Consider the following 18,749-nt stretch of genomic DNA (forward strand, 5'->3'; position numbering starts at 1 on the left):
ACTGGATGTATCTTAGGAGATGGTTAATGGTGCTGTGAGAAGTACTGCTGGAAAGCTGTACTTCAGGCTGCTCTCAGTGTTTGTTGTCAGGTGTTGGGCACAAGTTGTAGCAAACTGAAAGAACAGCCCCCTGCCCCAAACCACACAGCCTGGCCATCACCCTTTAGCTCCTTTGCTACCTGAGCCTGCTCACTCTCCTAGTTTATCCACTTGTGACAGATCAGCTTGTTAGTGCTAATATATACTGTGCTGTATCTTTTTTTCCTCTGTTCTAGGAAACATTTCTGATCCTTCAAAGAAAACCTACATGATACAATGGCTGTCGAGACCTGATCCAGACTACCCTATCCAGAAAATATCTTCAAGTAAAAGACCCATTTATAACTCTGCCTTTGCCCTTAAATGCATGCCACATAGAATGTGGACTTTGCCTTTTGCTCTCTTCTTCTCTCTATGCGGAAAATTCCCTTGAGTTGGCCAAGTTTAAATCTTGGGCTGAATCTTTTTTTCACACCAGGCACTTGGTGCTCGGTGTCTTTCTTCTCTGGAGCTTGTGTAGCACTGGTGATGGAGGTCTTGAAGTGTTGGATGTGTGAAGTTGGATCTCCAAGGTATGTTGCAGTCCTCTGAAGGGGAGCTGGGGTCAGTTTGCTTGTTGCTTGGTGACGGTGAAAAAAGGCTCTTACTGGTTCATGATGTTCAGTTTGATAGCAAAACTGAGAACTTATTGTGAATGTGATCACATCACAATAATGACACCTTGTAGTGCTAAAGTTCTCCTTTGTCTGAAGACCCTAAATCTCATAACTCTGTAGTTTCAGTTTTCTGACAGGGTAGCCTGTTGAATGAAAGAATTTATCCATTCCATTTTCCTTTGTGGTGCCATTGCTTTACTCACCTTTGCTGCTCCTTTTTTTATTCCTGTCCCCAACATTTGTGTTTGTGAGCTGTGGGTGCTGGTCCAGGTACCAGGCGCTTGGTTTCTGCAGGTACCTGAGTGCTGCTATGATGCTCTTGCTGACCTCCTGTTGGTGGTTTGACATATTTTTCCTCGTGAAAAGCTGCATATGTTTTCCCATCACACAATTGTTGCCAGTTTTGTTTACTGTCACTTTAGAGACAAAAACAAAGCAAAACAGGCGCGGTCCATGTTGAAGGTTGTGTGGTGTTGGTTTTGTTTACCTGGGGGAGGCAATAGGATGTTTTCATTGACTCTGACATCTCCAGCTGCTCAGCAAGGAGCTATTTATACTCATTACTTCTTTGGTCTTTTTTCACCATGTGCATGTCTGACGTGAGTGGTACGGCTGTGCGTGTGTGTGTGTGTGTGTGTGTGCTCTATAGACGTGTCAACTGGCAAACATAACAGTGTGAACTACTACAGAATTACCTCAATTTTTATTGCTTTTTTTGCTTAGAAGAATTTTAGAAAAATGCCTTAATGTTGAAATGTAAATGGCATTAATTTACCAGATCCAGCTTTAAATATAAACAGGTGATCTTGAGTTGATCTTCATATGGAGGGTTTTTACTTGAACGATAACTACTAGAAGGCAGTAAATTTAATCCGAGGTTAATTTGCACAGTGCATATCCATACCTTCATGAAGACAGGACTGTTACCTGACTTACTGAGATTTAAGTGGCATTGTTGCTTCACTGTACGTGTTTGTGTTGAAGATTTGGAATTCAAAAGTCATAATACTGTTTGTGACAGTCAGTAACAATAGTGAAAGCGTATCAACTTTCAATCTGCAGTCGTGGAGCAAACTGCTGCCGTATTGCATTGATCATGCTCGTTAGAAAAGTGGCATTTCTGAATCTTTGGATCTTCAACAGTGTAGCACTTCCAACTTGTCATTATCATGTGATCACATATTAAATTTTGCTGTTAATATGATAATTTCTTGAAACATGTTAAAAATTTACATGACAAGGTGAAAAAGCAAAGACACGTATCTGGCACTGAATACTGTTATGTAAAATAATTTGGTGTTTAACTGTATAAATATATTCATGACTGTTACCTTTAAATAGACAATGTTTAGTGATGTTTCAAGAGATGGATGGCTATAGAGAGTGGTGCAATAAGGTATCTGGGCATTGTGCACTATGTCTATATGCACTTTGGTTTATCAGGGATATTTTATTAGTGTTTTGTATGTACTTAACATAATATTAAAGATGTGCCAATTCAGTTTGCTTTTCAATATTTTTTATGAGACTAATGTGTACCAAAGTGACTGTGAAACTGATTTATTTTTTTCTTACTGATGTTTTGGAGATATACTTCCAGTCTGTCATGCATACTGCAAGTAAAAATAAATAAAAGTTCAGCAAATCTAGATATTTTGGTTTGGATAGTGGACGACAATTTCATTCTAGCAGTCGTAAGATACCAAGTTTATTTATGTAACTTATCAGATGTCACTGCACTTATCACTTAATGCACTTTCATGCATTTTTTTCATGCATGCTTGTATCAGATTGATGTGACACAAGGCAGAACGCTCAGAGGGAACTCTATGTGGTACCTAAAATGTACGTAAAGCTTTGCAGGCACGTGCAGTCCTTTGTGCAGGGTTATGCCTGCAGACAGCAGCTGTTCTAGTTCTTAAAGGCTGGAAACACGTTTGAAAAGATGTCAACAGGTTTGAGAACATGTCCCAAACCAAAGTACTATCCTTAGGTTCCTAAGGAAGGTGTAGGTTTTTTCCTATTCAGTTCAGCATTTGAAAACTGAATTACGCATTTGAAAACAGGAATGAGAGTGTTGTTTTTCCTGCAACAAACAACAACTGGGGTATAAATACAATGCAAGAAAGATATTTTCAGCCTTCTCTGTCAGTAGTAGAATTTTAAAGCAGCAGTGATCTTTATTAGCTTATTTTAGACTGATATGTTTGCCAATTAAACACCTATAATGCCCTATTTTGTTAAGTGAGAATGAATGAAGAGGCGACGCCTAGACTTTCGGGGTTCACTTGGTATCTCTGCATCTGCTCTGGTTCTCTACTTTGCTGTAAGGTTGCTGGCAGGGTAAGTCAGTGCTCCTAGCAGGATGGTAAAATGGCAGTTCCAGAAACGTGCTGAGCGACCACATGCGCTCTGAATAAAGGCAAGTAATTGCAGTTACTCATCTTTTACCGTAAGAGTTGGTAGAGATTCAGTAAGAGCAGGGGAGAAGCAGAAGTGATTTCGTCTGTCTCAGCACTGTGGTCACAGAGAACATACTTGGTTATTGATGATGCCAAGCATTGGTCTGGCTGGCTTTCTGCTTAGCACTGTCCTCTCCTTTGAGCCCTCTGGTTCCTCTTTCTTTCTGCCTGCGCTGTGTGTTGGGATTTTCCTTCCCTGCAGTTCCAGAGGTCCTGGCTCCACCACCTCACCCTCGAGGCACGGGAGATACAGAGCTTGTCTGTAGAACGGAGCACAGGGAGCTTTCTTGACGTGGAGCCTTCTCACCCTGCCCCATCTGTCCTCTTCCAATCTACCCAGTCCTCAGATCCTCTGAGCAGAAATCACATGAGCTTGAGCCATCTCTGAATGGACTTTCATTGAGGTTCTTATAGGCAGTAAAACAGTATGATCACTTTAACTCCTTAACCTACAGCATGCCACCTGCAGTTCAGCAGGAGCAGGATCTGGCATGAAACCTGTATTGTGATGTTGTAATGTAACAGTGGTCATAGTAGCTGTTGACAGTTTAGGACCTGTCAATCACCATTCTTTCCCTTTTGTTATGTTTTATTTTTCACTCAGACACAAAAATCAGAGCTTTTTATTGAGTCTCCCAGTGGCCAATGGGCTGGCTTGGTTCCATCCCACTGGAGTTTGTTGGCAGCTCCTGTCTAGGAAGAGGAGGAAAACCTTATGCTGAATAAATACCCCAGTTCTTTTTCAAGCATGGGAACATACTCAGGCAATGCTGCCATCGGTCTTCAGGGTAGCACTTGCAGAACACAAAGCCAAAAATTGGCACTCAGGTCTATTTTGTGGATGGGGCCAGTGCACAGAGTTCAAATCAGGTTTTGCTTCCCTGCAAGTGAGTTGAGCTTTAGGTTTAGCATAAAGTCTGCTTTTGCTGATAGAAGGCTCACTTGCCAGTTTCCCAGCCCACGTTAAATACCAAACCCTCAGCCCACTGCCAAAGCTTCAGCTGTGTTTCTTTTACCAATTAATGTGAAAAAGCTCTTTATTTATCTGTTCCCTTTTTCTCTTTCAGAAGATCATTGTCAAGGAGACAAGTCAATGTTTTGCCGCATGGAAGTTCTCTCTCGGTACTGTTCAATCCCTGGTTACAATAAGCTCTGTTGCAAGTCCTGTAATATGTACAACAACGTAACAGAGGAAGGCAACGCAACAGATTCTAACGCAAATAAGAATAACGTCATTGAGGAGGAGCTCTTGACAACCCTCAGCCCTCTCACGGGAGCTTCCACCACACAACCTGCCACCACCAGTCCTCCTCCTGTTTCCAAACCCCACGTGCCTCCTTCCAATGCCACTGACGAGCACCCCGAAATTAACGCGGTGGACGTGCCCTATAAAATCGATGGGCTGGATAACGAAGTGTCACAGCACAACATCATCACACAGAGGAGGATACCTTACGAAAGGACGAGGAATCAAAGGATCCAGGAGCTGATTGCTGAGAAAAGGAAAAAAGAGACTCTCAGAAAAATAAACTAAAATGGAAATAGGGCACAAACATTTTTCTCTTATAGAGATGTTACCAACATCGTAGTATTGCCCATGTCATAGAGACTGAAAATGGGGAAAAATCAAAGTGGTGCTATGGCAGAGATGCCAAAGTCTAAAGCCTACTATAAATGGAAAGGACAGATTGTTTTGTAAGTGCTAATCTGAACACTTTGACGGCTAGGATTCCAGGGTACAGGAGACTGTTAGTGCAATATCATGACAGCATTTCACTGAATCCCAACAAACCTTAATACCTAGGTCAGGTTAGCAGGTTTTCTGTTTATGGGCTACTTTATGTCTTCTATGGCTGCGTAAAACTTCTTGGGAGCGGTAATGCGAGTTACATTTAGGATGGAGGAAAATGGTCCCGAGACATTAAGAACCCCTTTAATCCTGACAAGCAGGTGGTCAGCAATCCTGTGATGCTTCCACGCATTGCGCAGAGCCAGGCGCTAACCCAGCTCCGGTTCAGGAAGGTGCTTAAGGACGAGCCACACCACGCTCAGCTGCCTTAGGCAAAGCTGCAGCTGGGCACGTACTTACGTAGCTTTCCTAACCAGGACTCTGTAAGAAAATATATAGAAAATTCTGTAGCCATATATTTATGTGTAAATTAAAAACTGGCAACCAGTAGCTTATGTGTTTCCATAAACATTTCAGAGGATTCTCCTAAAAGTTTGAATATACATGCAGGGCGTTTTGTGTTAGGGCAGGTCCGGCCAACTTGGCCTGCTGGCAGCCCGCTCTTTGTGTTTACAGGTATCCATTCATATCACGCAGCAGCCTCAGTGACCTTGGTTGGTTGGTGCTTTTTTTGTTACCTGACTTTTTTCTACCCACAAGCTGTTTAAGTTAAAGATGACTGGATTCTTGTTGCCTTTTCTTTGGTGCTTTACTAGGAAAATGTGTTTTTTTCTCTCCCATAGGACAAGGTTATTTTTGAGGAAATAATTTTTTAAAAAATTCTCTTCCTTTCCTTCAGACAGCTTTATTAGCACAGAAGTGAACAACCGTTCCCTGTGCCCTACATCTAGATGTTCATGCATGTGCATGCAGTACCAGGTCTGCTGGAAACGTTGAGACGTGGAACCTGAGAACCCTTTGAGTACTTCTTTTCCCCTCAGGGTCATCATAGTTTTCACCAGTCATTCCAGATTCCTGGTTGGAGATCAGAAGACAAAATCAGATCAGTTGTTTGGTTCTGGGAGCACTCTGGGTGATGGGGAGGTCGGTGTGAACCAGCCTCTAGCATCTATCATCAGAATTATTTCTGCCATCCCAACAGTGTAGTAAGGAAGGAAATCAGGCACTGAAGGCTCCGTGCAGGGTCTGTGGAGAGCAGAAGTAGGTGAGGAAATGGTCCTTTCTCCCCAGCCCGGGACTCTCCCAGTACCAGCAGCGTGCACTGCTGCTCTTCCTTCTGCAGGGGGCAGCTCAGCTTTTCTGATGTCCCCTAGCTTGGACTCTTCCCTTCGTTTCCTCTTTGCTGGTCAGCCTCCTGCAGAGTCTCAGCTTCCCCATATCCTCCTTTTACCATTCTGCCCTGGTTTGGATTTTCCAGTCTGAGAATAAGACCCCATCCTCCAGCTATCGCAGTGTCTGCAGCTGCTCCAAGTTTGAAGCAAAGGCAGATCTAAGCCTCTACACAGCCACATGGATGTCATCAGACACGTCAGATTTCAAACAGTCTGTAAACTTTACTGCTGCCTAAGAACCTCAGAAGCACTGTACACGTTGTGACCCTGCCTGGGGCAGCCCTGCTTCATCCAACCACTGTGGCCGAATGTGCTGGAAAAGGGTCAAGAAAGAGCAGGTTTTGCAGCGCTGGTTGTCATAAGAAGCCTCGGAAGGCCAAGAGGCTGGTTTAGGAAAAGAGCCTGGCGGAGGGAGCTGAAGCAGAGGAGGGAAGTGTTGAGCAGGTGTGACATTGAGTCCCTTCGTATGAGAACTGTGTTGGTGCACTGGTGAGTGTTTAGAAGTCGTACAGGTGGTGCAGAGGTGGGAGTTGCACAGAAGGACACCAGCCGGGAAGCACAGCAGGGCTGATGCGATCCTTCCTGCTAAGTGCCCCAGGAGGAGCACACCTGGGGCTGGGCTGACAGCTGGTGGCCATAGTGAGTATTTCTCACATTTCATGTTTCCTTTACAGGGATGCTGTTAAACTCATCTCTTCCCTTTCATGTTGTTGTCCTGCTTTTAGGTCCATGGAAAATTAAAAACAAAACAAAAAGAACAACAAACCCAGGCTTTGTCATAGAAGTACATCCAAGCATATGATAAACTTTGGAAAGAGTCCCACCAAACCCAAGGATGGAGAAGGGTTGGGGCTTGGACTTACGCAAGAGGGAGGGAGGAGTTTGCTCTCTGCTTGGTGCCTGTTTTCCTCTCTGTGACTTTGTGGAGATCCATGTTGCCAGCCTACAGAAGCCTGAGGTAATGCACCTTATAGCTTCTGGTCTTCCTTAGCATCAGGAATAGGCACAGGCAGCCAGGCAGTGTGAAGAAATGGCATGTGGGGAAGCACCCACAGCTCAGATGCTGCCATACAAGTAGCCTCCTCCTTCCAAAGGACTTTACAGTTGCATCTCAGTAGCAAGCAGGGCAGGAATTGGTGCAATTCAGGTGACCTTTCTGCAAAGGCAATGAGGATTCAGAAAGCTGATTCAAATTTGGGAACTTAGCTGCGTTGCCTTTTCTGTTCCCAGGCAAACAGACCAAGGGCAATTTTGCAGATAAGGTGAAAACTTTGGCTTTGTTTTGGATGGGGGGCAGCCTCCCAGAAAGCTGGTGCAGTGCTGTGCTCCACCTGGTGATCGCAGGGGACTCCACACAGTGCTTGGTGCCACCTGCATTCAGGAAGGTCTCGCTCCTCTTTCAATCTCACCTTCTTATTTCTTGCTATTTTTAATTCTGTTGAATAATTTCCTAGCTGCTATTTGGGGAATACTGAAGTGACATTTGTAGGAGCAGCTTCAGTCTAGATTGCCCAGACACAGGCTGGCCCATCTCCTCCTGGAGCAGGAGCACCAGCTGCCTCCTCTTTACAGTCTTGCTGTACAAGGAAAAAAAAAATCTCTGTACTGGGAAAAAGGCCTTCATTTCAGGCTGACATGCATATCTCAGAAGATGTTTTTCAGCAATTCCCTAGGATGGTAGTTTCCTAAGAACCTGTACCACTCTTGTACTGGAAAGCAGAGAGTTCAGAACTCTTTTAAGAAAGAAAAAGCAGCACATGTCAATAGGTTGGGTAAGCTGGTACTTGTTCCTTGTCACACAGTGAAAATTTTGGTCATTTATTGGTTGGTTGAACTTTGACAACTGCATCCTCTTTCCTAAAGTGCTGCGATTGGGAAAGAGCATCGTCGGCATATGTCACCTTTCACCATTCTGCTGTTGCCTGAGTATGGCATTTTGACACATAATGAGCAGATTAGTATTTTAACTCATTCCCCAGAAACTAAAGCGATCAAACGTAAAGTAAACTGATCTGTACTCCTGCAGAGACTGTCTCAGAGCTCTGAGAACTAAAGCAAACGTACTCCCATTAAGCAACGCACTTCTGATATGCATTTGCCGAGCCATACAATACATAACTCTCTAAGTTACCATTTTTCTTCTTGTTTAAGCTTAACATCCAAGTGTTACCTCCTCACACACAGAAAAAAAATAATAATCTCAAACCAATTCTGTTGCCTTTGGTTCCAATCTACTGCCATTTTTCCACCAACATTCCTTTACAGATTTCTGTAATCCATTATGAACGCATCACTTTTTGTATTCGTATATCCATGCAATATTTAGAATCTCACAACATCTCCATAGAATGCTTTCAGATATTTTGAGAACTTTATGAATGGTGCTTTTCCAGTACTCAAAGGGTTTTATGTTTTATTTTAGTAACACATTTAATGTCGTATTTACTCACCTACAATGCAGTATTAGCTATGTTCATCTGAGTATCTATATGCAACTTCCATTCACTTACATATACCTTAACAGAAAATTGCAATAAATAGCCTTTTTTTTGTATATTAAAAGTGTATATACAAATTAGAATCTCTAATTTTATAATTTATTAAATTCAAATGTCTGTGTTCTTTTGCAAAGTGTTTGACTTTTCCCTGTGCATTTTGTTACTGAAGTTACATTGTACAGAGATGCTAGGGAGGAGGAAACAGCATCTTCAGACCCAAAGGAAATTCAGATTTGTAAGACTTTATCTTGATGAATATTACGAAGCCCAAAACTGCATGGAAATCAATCAAACTTACTTACAGCTGCTTGAGGCTCTCATCCTTTGCATTCTGCTGGAATCCAGTCTGGTCCATGTATCATCTCCTTAACCACAGTTACTCAGATTTCCTCTTGGGACTGATGAGCCAATTTTGCTTTGCAAGTCCTGTTGATAGAATAATTACCTTTCCATGAAATGCTTTTGCATACATCTTCCTGCCCTATCCTGCATGCTTATAGCCAGGTTTCTTTTTAAGCATAATTGAATCTCTTCCATCTAATTGAACTTTGTTGCTTGAGGATTTGAAAGATCCCTGCTTGCCTTGATTATCCTGTTAGCACCATGCAGTGCCCAGCATCTATAACCAGGTGACAAACCACCTCCATGTGAGAAAGAGGCACCCAATGAATTCCCAGCACATCCAGCATGCTGCCCTTCTGCAGTCTTCCTCTCTGTGTCACCAAGACCAAACCTGACAATTTCAAGAAGCTTCCTCTTCCTCTCCCACCCTGTGCCAACTTCTGAGCCCCTCTGTGCCAGTTCTGAGACATGAGAAGCACCTGGGGCCCAAAGAGGAGCTCAGTGACACCAGCACAGGGCCTGCAGCTCTTCCCTTGGAGCTGCTGTAGCCCCTGCAGGTTTCAGAGCTGCAGAGCTTCATTTCCCTAAATGTTATCCTTAAAGATACTGATGGGAGTATTCTCTGCCTTGTTTGCATGGACAACGTCCTTTCAGGATCCTATTCCCACGGCACCCGCAAATACTGGTGCATTGCCTGTTTCTGAGCACAAAGCCACATCTGGCTGCACAAATCTGCACAAAAGCAAACCCAGCACGTGTGGTGTACACAGCGAAAGCAAGCTATAAGCTCTATGTCCAGGTTATGCACCACCCTGCAAAATGAGGCCTCAGCTTCTGTGCAAACTCTGCCTTCTGTGTCTGACAGTGTGCGGAGGGGACACCTCACAGTCCGTGCAGGAACCGCTGCCCTGGTCTGTTAGCTTTGGGAGAAAGAACTGACTCCTCATGGAGGTACACGTCTGAAATTTAAATGAGGTATGGAAAAACACGTACATACAAAGGTACAAGACCACATTGTGCCAAACTGAAATGCTATAAATAAACCAATATTTATATCTTATCTAATAAATATCCTCTGTGCTGGATTTCCAGGGGAAGCGGGAGTCAGCACTCTCCAAGCCACCAAAGCACATTAAAGAGGTCTGGCACCCAGGGGTGCACAGTGGCACTGAGCTCCGTGCTGGGCAGGTGAAGCACAGCCTGGCATGAGGTGGAAATGCTCTGAGAGGGCTCTCCCAGGGGGCACTTCCCAGGCTGAGCCAAAATCCCAGGGAAGGTGAGCACTGCACTGCTCAGAGCCATTGCAAGGCCTTCTGAAATGAGTGTGCCCACATTTCCAAACAGACAGGTTGCTCAGCCTTTCACCAATTGGTGAGGGCCTGCAACACTCCATCTGTGCAGCAGACGGTTCCTTGCTTGCAAAAGAAATACCTGGTAATTTCCAGACAATCTCTGTGCCTCAGTGATGGTGTTTGCACAAGCAGCCGCTGCTGGTTCCTGCGTGAGCTGCAGCCAAGGCAACAACTGTGGGTACGACATCTCTAACTCAGCTCCATCAAGTTAATAGGAAAACAGCCCATTAATGTTTCATGGGACAATCTTTGCTGCTTACCATAGCAACTGCAACACATGGGAGGTGAAGGGGCTGGGGGATGTAATTAGAGAACACAAATCATCAGGAAGCTGGCACAAACCAGGTCGAACTCCTTTTCTTTCTTGAAATTTTAATGACAGAGACACAAGAAAGCAGCAGCTCTCTATGCCATGGCTTCTGATTGCTGAGGAGTGCTCCTTTCCTGACACTCTGACACAATTTTAGCAGAGGAGCAGCGTGGCAGCATTACCAGCCGTGCCCAAGCCCCTCACCCCATGTTTACCTGCAGCCCATTCCCACGGGCAGTGTGGCTGCCTGGCACCCATGTGGGCATCAGTGAGCCACACCAATCCGCAGGGGCCTCTCCTCTTTTACTTTTTCTTACCTCTTTCATTGCTTTGAAAAACAGAGAGTGATGTTTTCTCTCCATCCAAACAAAAGTTCCTTGCTACAGTCCAAGGAAAAGTTACTATCAAAGAGCACTGGAAATGCACAGTCTGCATAGTGCAGCTTAGCCACACAACAGAGTTCAAAGATGCCTGAAGGAATGCTGCTTATTTACCCTGATGCACCTCCTACTGCTGAGCCTGTTTAAGACAGCTTTCCCCCGGAATGAGAACATCTGAAAAAAGCCAATGACAGAAAACCAGAGAAGCACTACCACCACATCACCCAGATCTCAGACACAACCAAGCCAATACTGTGTGTTTCCCTCAGCAGCTTAGGCACCGCTTCCCTCACTGTCTTGCTGTTCATCCCATTTGGTTCTCACACATCCAGGAGCACCGATGCCCTGTGCTCACCTGGGGAGGAGCAGGAGAGGGATGGGTTCATCAGAGCAGCACCTGGCAGCACTGGAGGAAACCCCGGGCAGTTCTGAGATGAAACAAACAAGCATTCAAACAAATGCAATTTCTCAGCATAAGCCCAGACAGCTGTAGAAACTTGCTTCCAGAGAGGGAAGAGATGATTACTGTAAGGCTGTATTATTAGCCTGGTGTCAAAGAGAAACGCCCCTCACCTGACCCCACACAGCAAGGGCCCCAATTTCTTCTTCTTGGCAGTTTGTTGGAGAAGCCTAAAGAAAAGGAGAAAGTTGAAGTGTGAATTGTTACTGGAGAACAACCCAGCTGGGCACTGCTGTTGGCAACTGGTGCAGAAAGGCTTAAGTTCATTTCCTTCAGCTGTGTGGCATCAGAAACAGAGACAAGCAGCTGAAGCTCACACACCTTTGATAATTAAATGCTAAGTAACGGCCAGCTGCAGAGAACAGCTAATCTCTGCTTGGAAGCACAGCCTGGAGGGATGGCAAGAGGCTTTGGAGCAGCTTATTTCTCTGCACAAGGGAGAACGAAAGAATCTGACTGATGGGCACAGACTTGGGTGAAACTGGCTGCCAGAGCAGCTTCTGGCCTGAATGCTAACCACACCAAGAACATTTGTACTAAAACTGAAGCAGCAATTTCCAACGCAGGATTTCTGCCCTTCTGCCCACGCCTCCCAGCAGCTCAGGCCAGGTGAGGGAGCAGCCGGGTCAGGGAGCACAGGGATGCTGAAGTGCAGCTCGCTCACAGCATTTAGAGTGAGGACAGCAGATAATAAATATAAAAAATAAAAGCAGAGGGAGGATTCTGCTGCAAAATCACAATTCAGCTGGGCACCAGGCACACAAGAGGACATGCTGGAGTTACACAAGAAGCGCATGGAAGCAGAACACAAAGACCAGCCCTCACTGCGGAGCCCGACGGCCCTGCAGGTCAGGCGTTGCCAGCTCTCCCCACAAAGCAGTTTTCTGCAGTGCGTTGGCGTGTCTGCCGTGCAGCAGCAGCGTGCAGCGATGCAGCGCGGAGCTGAGCCGCGTGCGCTCCTGTCGCCCGGCTGCTTTGCTGCTCGGCTGCGTGCATCACAGCAGGGCTCAGCGGGAAGGGCTCCGGCAGGCTATATTTAGCAGCAACAACAAAACAGGCAGCCGGATCAGCTGACTGGGCGCAGCGAGCACGGGGTAGTTGTAGGCAGCACGTATCCTGCGCGGAAAGCAGGGCGAGAGAGAGCAGGGCACGGAGCTGGGAGGTACCCCGTCACACCACGCCACCCGCAGGGGCTGCGGCTCAGGTAAGGGCATCAGGTCATGGAGCGTTGTGCCCAGCACGACCGGGATGGGCACAGGTGGGAAGGGAGCGGGGAACAGCTGGGAGGTGGCACTGGGGGCCGGGAGGCTGTGGGTGGGGGCAGGGGATGATGAGCAATGGCAGGTGACAGCAGGTGCTGACAGGTGACAGTGGGTGATTGCAGGTGACGATAGGGGTGTGACCTCTGCATGGTGCGGCAGCAGCAAGGGTGGCGTTTGGGCTGGAACCATTCCATCCCACTGGAAGCACAGTGCTGCTCATCCATCAGTAGCTGTTTGCTCCAGGAGGAAGGAGGTGGTGGCAGGGCTCTGTTAATGAGTCGAGCAGGGCTGAGCTAATGAGGCACCCACGGGGCACCTGTGCTACAGGTCCTGGTGCTGGGTTGAGAGGGGGGACAAGCCTTCCCTTGGTTCTTAGAGAGGTGAGAGGAAAGGAGCGTTGTATGGAATAAAGAAAGGGTAACAAACAGGCCCCGAGATTTAAAAGAAGCATCTCCCGCTCTGAGTTCAGCAAAGCTCACCTTGGTTGGCATTGCCAGGAGCACCTGAAGGGGAAGCTGGGAGCAGCAGTGCGGGTAGGGCTGGGCACCTGGGTGCTCCCTGTGTGCATGGAGCTGCAGCCCTGCGGAGCTTCAGCAAAGCCAGGTTTCCTTCCAGCATTGACAAGTGAGGCATTCAAACAGCGAGCAGAGCACTTTTGTGTTCAATCACACAGCCAGGCTGGATGGTGCTGACAGATTATTCACATACGAATTCCACTGGAGATAGGAGAGTTAAAAAAAAAAAAAAACAAACCACAAACAACCAAAAAAGAATTCAGGCGATGTGGTCATTTCTGCCAGAATGTGAGTTAAACAAAGCGCAGGAAAGACTGTTTTGATATAAATGAAATAATCCCCATAGAAGCATCTGGTGCAAGATGAAATATTTATAAAAAAAGGGCTTTACCTGACCAGTGGGAGTAGTCTGAGGGAAGGCCAGACAAAAAAGAGTAGAGGACTGCTATATGCATAAAAAGGACATGAAGCTACATCAGCTTTTAGGTAAGGCTCCAGAAACCTGTAACTAAATTGATGAACCACTGGTAGAGACAAAACCAAGCCTTTGTACATTGCCACCTCCGCCTCGAGGCTTGTAGAGCAGACTGGCTGCAATGCTGTGCCAAAGCCACACAGTGCTCCCCACCTTTTGAGACCAGCTCTTGCAGGACCAGACCAAGTGTAAACCAGAGCCCTGTGTCAGTGAGCGGGCCAGCTGAGGATTGAACAGGGAGAGGAGATGTCCCTTGGGGTTACAGGCTGGACATGAGACAAGCTGGTGATCAGAGCACTGCTGTGGCTGGTGAACTGCATTAGTTCAGAAGGGAGCACAGTTGCTTATCCCCACAAATATCTTTAATGAACCTTTTATTTTCTACTGCACTTAACAATATGGCTTCCTTTGTACTTATAGGCTCTTCTGGAAATCATAGATATAAAAATCCTGCCAGCACTGTAGAGTGGTGCTTCTGTAAACACCTCTCTAGGCCATAAAGAAATACTGAGTGGATCTAGTAGCACAGATTTCAGAGCAACAACCCCGGGATTTCCTTACCATGGCTGTGTTTCCCCTGCTGATCTTACCTTGTCTGTCTTTGCAGCCATGGCTCCTCGGATAAGACTGAATGTTTCAAAGCCTCTCCCAACCATCTGTGAAACCCATGAGGAGGCAATGGAAGACTTAACCAGCAACCCAAAGCACACTGCAAACACTTCAACTAACCCAGATCTGTACTCTAGCGATGATTACATTCAATCTATCTGCCACCTCGCCAGACCCACCTTCCCAGGCATTCCTGAAAGCAGCCATAGGGTTCAGGACAGAAGAATCCTGCAGACTCTGGAAGCCATGTCATGGTCCCCATCCCAGCAAGAAATGTCAGTGTGTAAATTGACCAATTTCATCTCAACTGTGATGCCGCCAGGAAAAACTACGTCTGCTCCTGATGATGCAGAAGCCGACTTCTGGTCCAAAGAGGACCCCCTGGCACAGATCTACAGGCACACAGGAAATCTCTGCTCCTCCAAAGGTTTGTGGAGCAGAAGCTCCAGCACTGACTCCTCACAGTGCACCTCCTCCAGCCACCTGGACTCCCTTCGTCCCCCAGCCATGAAAGAAGAAGCCCCAGGGAGAACACATTTCTCACGGATGTTCAGTTTTCCAAGGTTTCCCTCTCCAAGGCCAATGCAGAAAGAAACGCTCTGCTCAGAGCTGAGGTGTCTCAGAAAAGATGAGGGAGCAGTTGTAGGGAGCAATCACAGTCAGAAAGAAGATGCTCCCAGGTTTATTAACGCTGAAGAGCTCTTGCTGTGCTCAGCCAGAGGGAAGCTACTAGGAAATCGGGTTTTGCACTGCTCTGGAAGGAGGCAGGGTTTGTTTGAGGCAGCAGGTGCTGATGAAAAAGGGAGAGAAACTTCTCACTGTGACAAAAACACAGTGGGTGATGTTCCCAGTAAACAGAGATACTCCAAGTGCTTCCAGGCAGCTAAAAAAGCCGTGATTCATAATTGGATTTCAGAGCACAGATGCATGTGGAAAGAAGCAAAGATAAAAGCTTGTTTGCTCCCAGCCATTGCTGAAGTGTGAAAAAGTATCTGTTCCAAATAATGTTGTTTGCGAGAAATAACCACCCTGTGCTCTAGAAGCTCTCCCTGGAGTCCTTATGTGGAAAACACAGCTTGAATGTGCATGCAAGTCAGAAAACCTTTTGTGATCCATCTTACCCCTCATCAGTGGGCAAATGGACGACTCGGAGTCCAGTCCTCTGAGGAAGCAGCAATTAATTCTCATTTTGGAAAGGCAATGGTTCATAAAGCATTGCCCCACACCTATTGCCTTGAACTGCCCTGAGCATGGAGAAAATTGAAGAGCCATCTGTTTTGAAGAAGTAATCTGAAGGAAAAAAAAAAACAACCCACACACCTACTGCTATTTCACAGCAGATGCCAAACAGCCAGATGTTACACAAGCTTGGGTACAGTTATTCTGAAAGAAATATTCTGAACGGTGCTTGGACGGGACTAAATATGCCCTCACTGACACATGCATTCACTGAGACACACTGCATAGATCACTGCATCAACACCAGAATATCACTGGGTCAGTCATCCGTTAGTGCTTTCATGTGAAGGAATATTTTTAATAGCTGTAAGAAGCCTGTGATGAGGATTTGTTAGAGGACAACATGGAAAATACTGAAACTGTTCCAGGTGGGACTTTTCCCCTTTCTTAGCATTGCAAAAATGTATGACTTTCACTTCTCAACCTAACCTTGTTGGAGATGACTGGGAGCTCTGGGTGAGCATTGTGAACACTGGTGTGGTGCTGCTGCCCTGGCCCTGCAAGAAATCAGGGTCCCAGTGCTCTGCTCCCATCGGTGTCTGCACAGCTGTCTGTGCTGGGTGGGAGCGGAGCTGGGAGCTGAGCAAGCTCTGTGCACGTATGAATTGTGTCTGTTTCCCTTCACGTGTGTGCTTCTCTAGTTTCCCCCAGTTGGTCACACTGACTTTTCTATGCCTGCTGCTGTGAGACTGAAACATGAATTAAACAAAAACCATCATAAGAAGTCCTCAGGACAAGCCCTTTGTTGCTGATGCTGCAGGGATGGCTGCAGGAGGAGCAGTGCTGCTGTGGGATCCCGGCACGCTGAGCCACACGGTCAGGTCATCTTGTAACCACCACACAGAGACAGCTTTGTCTCCTGAAACCTTCACTCACTGTCACAGTCCCACAGCACACAGCACTGCAAGAGGAGCAGGTGAGAAAACTGCTAAGCAACGCTAGTGCAATTATTGCAGCCGCTGCCACAAATCAATCCTTTGGCAGGGAGCAGCCATGAGGACCGGGCTGCTTGCTCAACTGCAGCCAGGATGGGAAATGCCACTGCAAAGCTGCCACTATAGAAGTGCTTGCAAGTGATTTCTGAAACACCCTTGAGTAGATTAAATCAGACGGCAACTTCTGCTCAGTACCCACAGAAGTGTAAACATACTCAAGGATCAAAAGGGGAGTGAATCTGAACTGCTCATTCTCACATCTCTTACCTCAAATATTTTTATTCCTGTTGAAACTCACTAATGCTCTGGAGCCGAACTGCTTCTCATCTCCATTTTCAGACTAACCATACAGCAAGAACAAAGGCGAAAGCGGCTGCAGCTTTTTTAGGGCCTATAGAGAGCCTGAGCTGAACGAGGGCTGCATGGACTCTGCCTCCCCATCCTCTGCCCTTCACTTTTGGGTTTGTGTAGGGATGGAGGTGATGTTTGCCCTCACTGCTATGCAGACATTTCGGTTTCTGTCCATGTTTAAGACACCAATGCCTAGCAACTCTTGTGCCAACTGCATGTATCACCGTATTTGACCAAGAAAGCAAATAAAATCCTTACACCAATCAGCTCTCTCTGTTCTTGCAGGCCCACAAGCGACCTTTCAGGTGCAATCCTCAAACTTTCCCAGAAGAGCTCCCTAGAAACCTAAAACCTTCGGGGGGGAGGAAGCTTTGGAGTGCAGCAAAGAGAGGCACAGACAAGCTCAGGAGATGTTGGCATCCAAATCTGCCTGTAGCTTTCAGTCTCAGCTTTCACAACATTTTCACAGGCAATCTGTAGGCTCACATACAAATTCATTCATGTGGTTGTGCAGACTTTTACTGCTGCAAGCAACGAAAGCACTTGGACACAGAAAACTATGACTAAAATTAGAAAACCAGAGTCAGAGAGGCAGAAACAAAGCTGTCCCCTTCTTTTCTCATCAATGCCACAACCAGCCCTAAGTGAATTCAACAGAATTAGCACAGAGAAGCAGCAGCAGAAGAAAGGGTGGGCCTTACAGGACAACAGTTATCATCAGCTCAGAACAAGGATGAGGAAGCAACAGCTTTGAGAGCCTGGCTAATAGGATCTGGTTATCAGTACAGTGCAGAGCAGCCACAGCACTCCAAGGAGCTAATGCACTGCAGGTAGGGTCTCTCTGCAGATAGAAAGAGTGCACTGATCAGAAACTAAAACACGAACCAATGCAATGTGTTTAGAAACAGAAAAGGTCAGGAATGCATTTGTCCTAAAGAGAGAACACAATGGCAGGATGGGAAATGGAGAAGGTCTGTGCAGGAGGCCTTTGTGTGAAGTCAACAAAGCTGGTTTCTGAAAAGTTTAAATGAGAGTACTAGTGTAGCAGTAGTGTAACACAGTAGTTGTGTAAAAGCAGCTTTTTTAAAGAAAAAAAAATCAAAATCTGAAAGCTTTGAGAGAAAACACAGCATAGTTTCGGGGAATCAGATCTAAGCCTGACGTGAGATATGGGGTCCCTCTACATAGGTTAGCAGCTGTGTGGACTGTGCATCAAGCTTTCCCCTTGCCCTGAAATGCCACGGTTTGGCCTAATGCTCACTGAGAGTGTTTTTAGCTAACTTTGAGCCTCTACAAATGGAGAGCAATGATAAATGGTGTACAATTAAGTTAAACTGCACTTAGTGACTAAGGAGGAATCTCTTAGCTTTGGAAAAAAAAAAAAAAGCAAAGAAAAAAGCCTTGTATGTCCCATCAGCAACGTGATTAATGGCCAAGAGTTTTGCATCTGCAGCAATAACTAGAGCATAAAGCAGATCCAAAACGACAGCCAAATGCATGCACAGATGAAAGGAGCAGGGTAGCCTCTCTGTCCTGCTGGCAGCAGGAGGCAGTGCTACATCTGTCACTGCACTATCAGTGACACATCCTGCAGTACCCAGGCAGAGGCCTCCTGCTCCTACCTCAGATATACCAACTCAAAAAGAACAAGCCTGCAGCCTCGTGCGTTAGATGGTTTTTTAGGCTCGGCCCTTTGCCTTGCTCACCACAGCTCCCAGTTTATTTTTGTGGCTGGCATCAAAATCACAGCTGATAGCAGCAATGAACCCTGAAACACCACATCTTGGTCTTGTGGTCTTTTCTCATGCTTTGGACTTCTCAAGAGTAACTGAGTTTGCCTGAC

General features: G+C 46.1%; 2 protein-coding genes across 2 annotated transcripts in view; both read left to right on the plus strand.

Moving 5' to 3' along the window:
- The window catches only part of ADAMTS2 (ADAM metallopeptidase with thrombospondin type 1 motif 2), a 168,454-nt gene extending 159,695 nt beyond the window's left edge, over positions 1-8,759 (plus strand). The window contains exons 21-22 of the mRNA XM_052689458.1: positions 276-365; positions 4,225-8,759. Coding sequence (XP_052545418.1) covers positions 276-365; positions 4,225-4,691 — 557 coding nt within the window. The 3' untranslated portion in view covers positions 4,692-8,759. The remainder of the gene's footprint in view (positions 1-275; positions 366-4,224) is intronic.
- Positions 8,760-12,234: 3,475 nt separating this feature from the next.
- Positions 12,235-17,169, plus strand: LOC128083880 (uncharacterized). Its single transcript, XM_052689484.1, has 2 exons — positions 12,235-12,724; positions 14,380-17,169. The coding sequence occupies exon 2, from the start codon at positions 14,382-14,384 to the stop codon at positions 15,363-15,365; it is 984 nt and encodes a 327-aa protein (XP_052545444.1). The 5' UTR covers positions 12,235-12,724; positions 14,380-14,381; the 3' UTR covers positions 15,366-17,169.
- Positions 17,170-18,749: the final 1,580 nt, after the last annotated feature.

Source organism: Tympanuchus pallidicinctus, unplaced genomic scaffold, assembly GCF_026119805.1.
Source record: "Tympanuchus pallidicinctus isolate F22 unplaced genomic scaffold, pur_lepc_1.0 scaffold25, whole genome shotgun sequence".
Classification (NCBI taxonomy): Eukaryota; Metazoa; Chordata; class Aves; order Galliformes; family Phasianidae; genus Tympanuchus; species Tympanuchus pallidicinctus.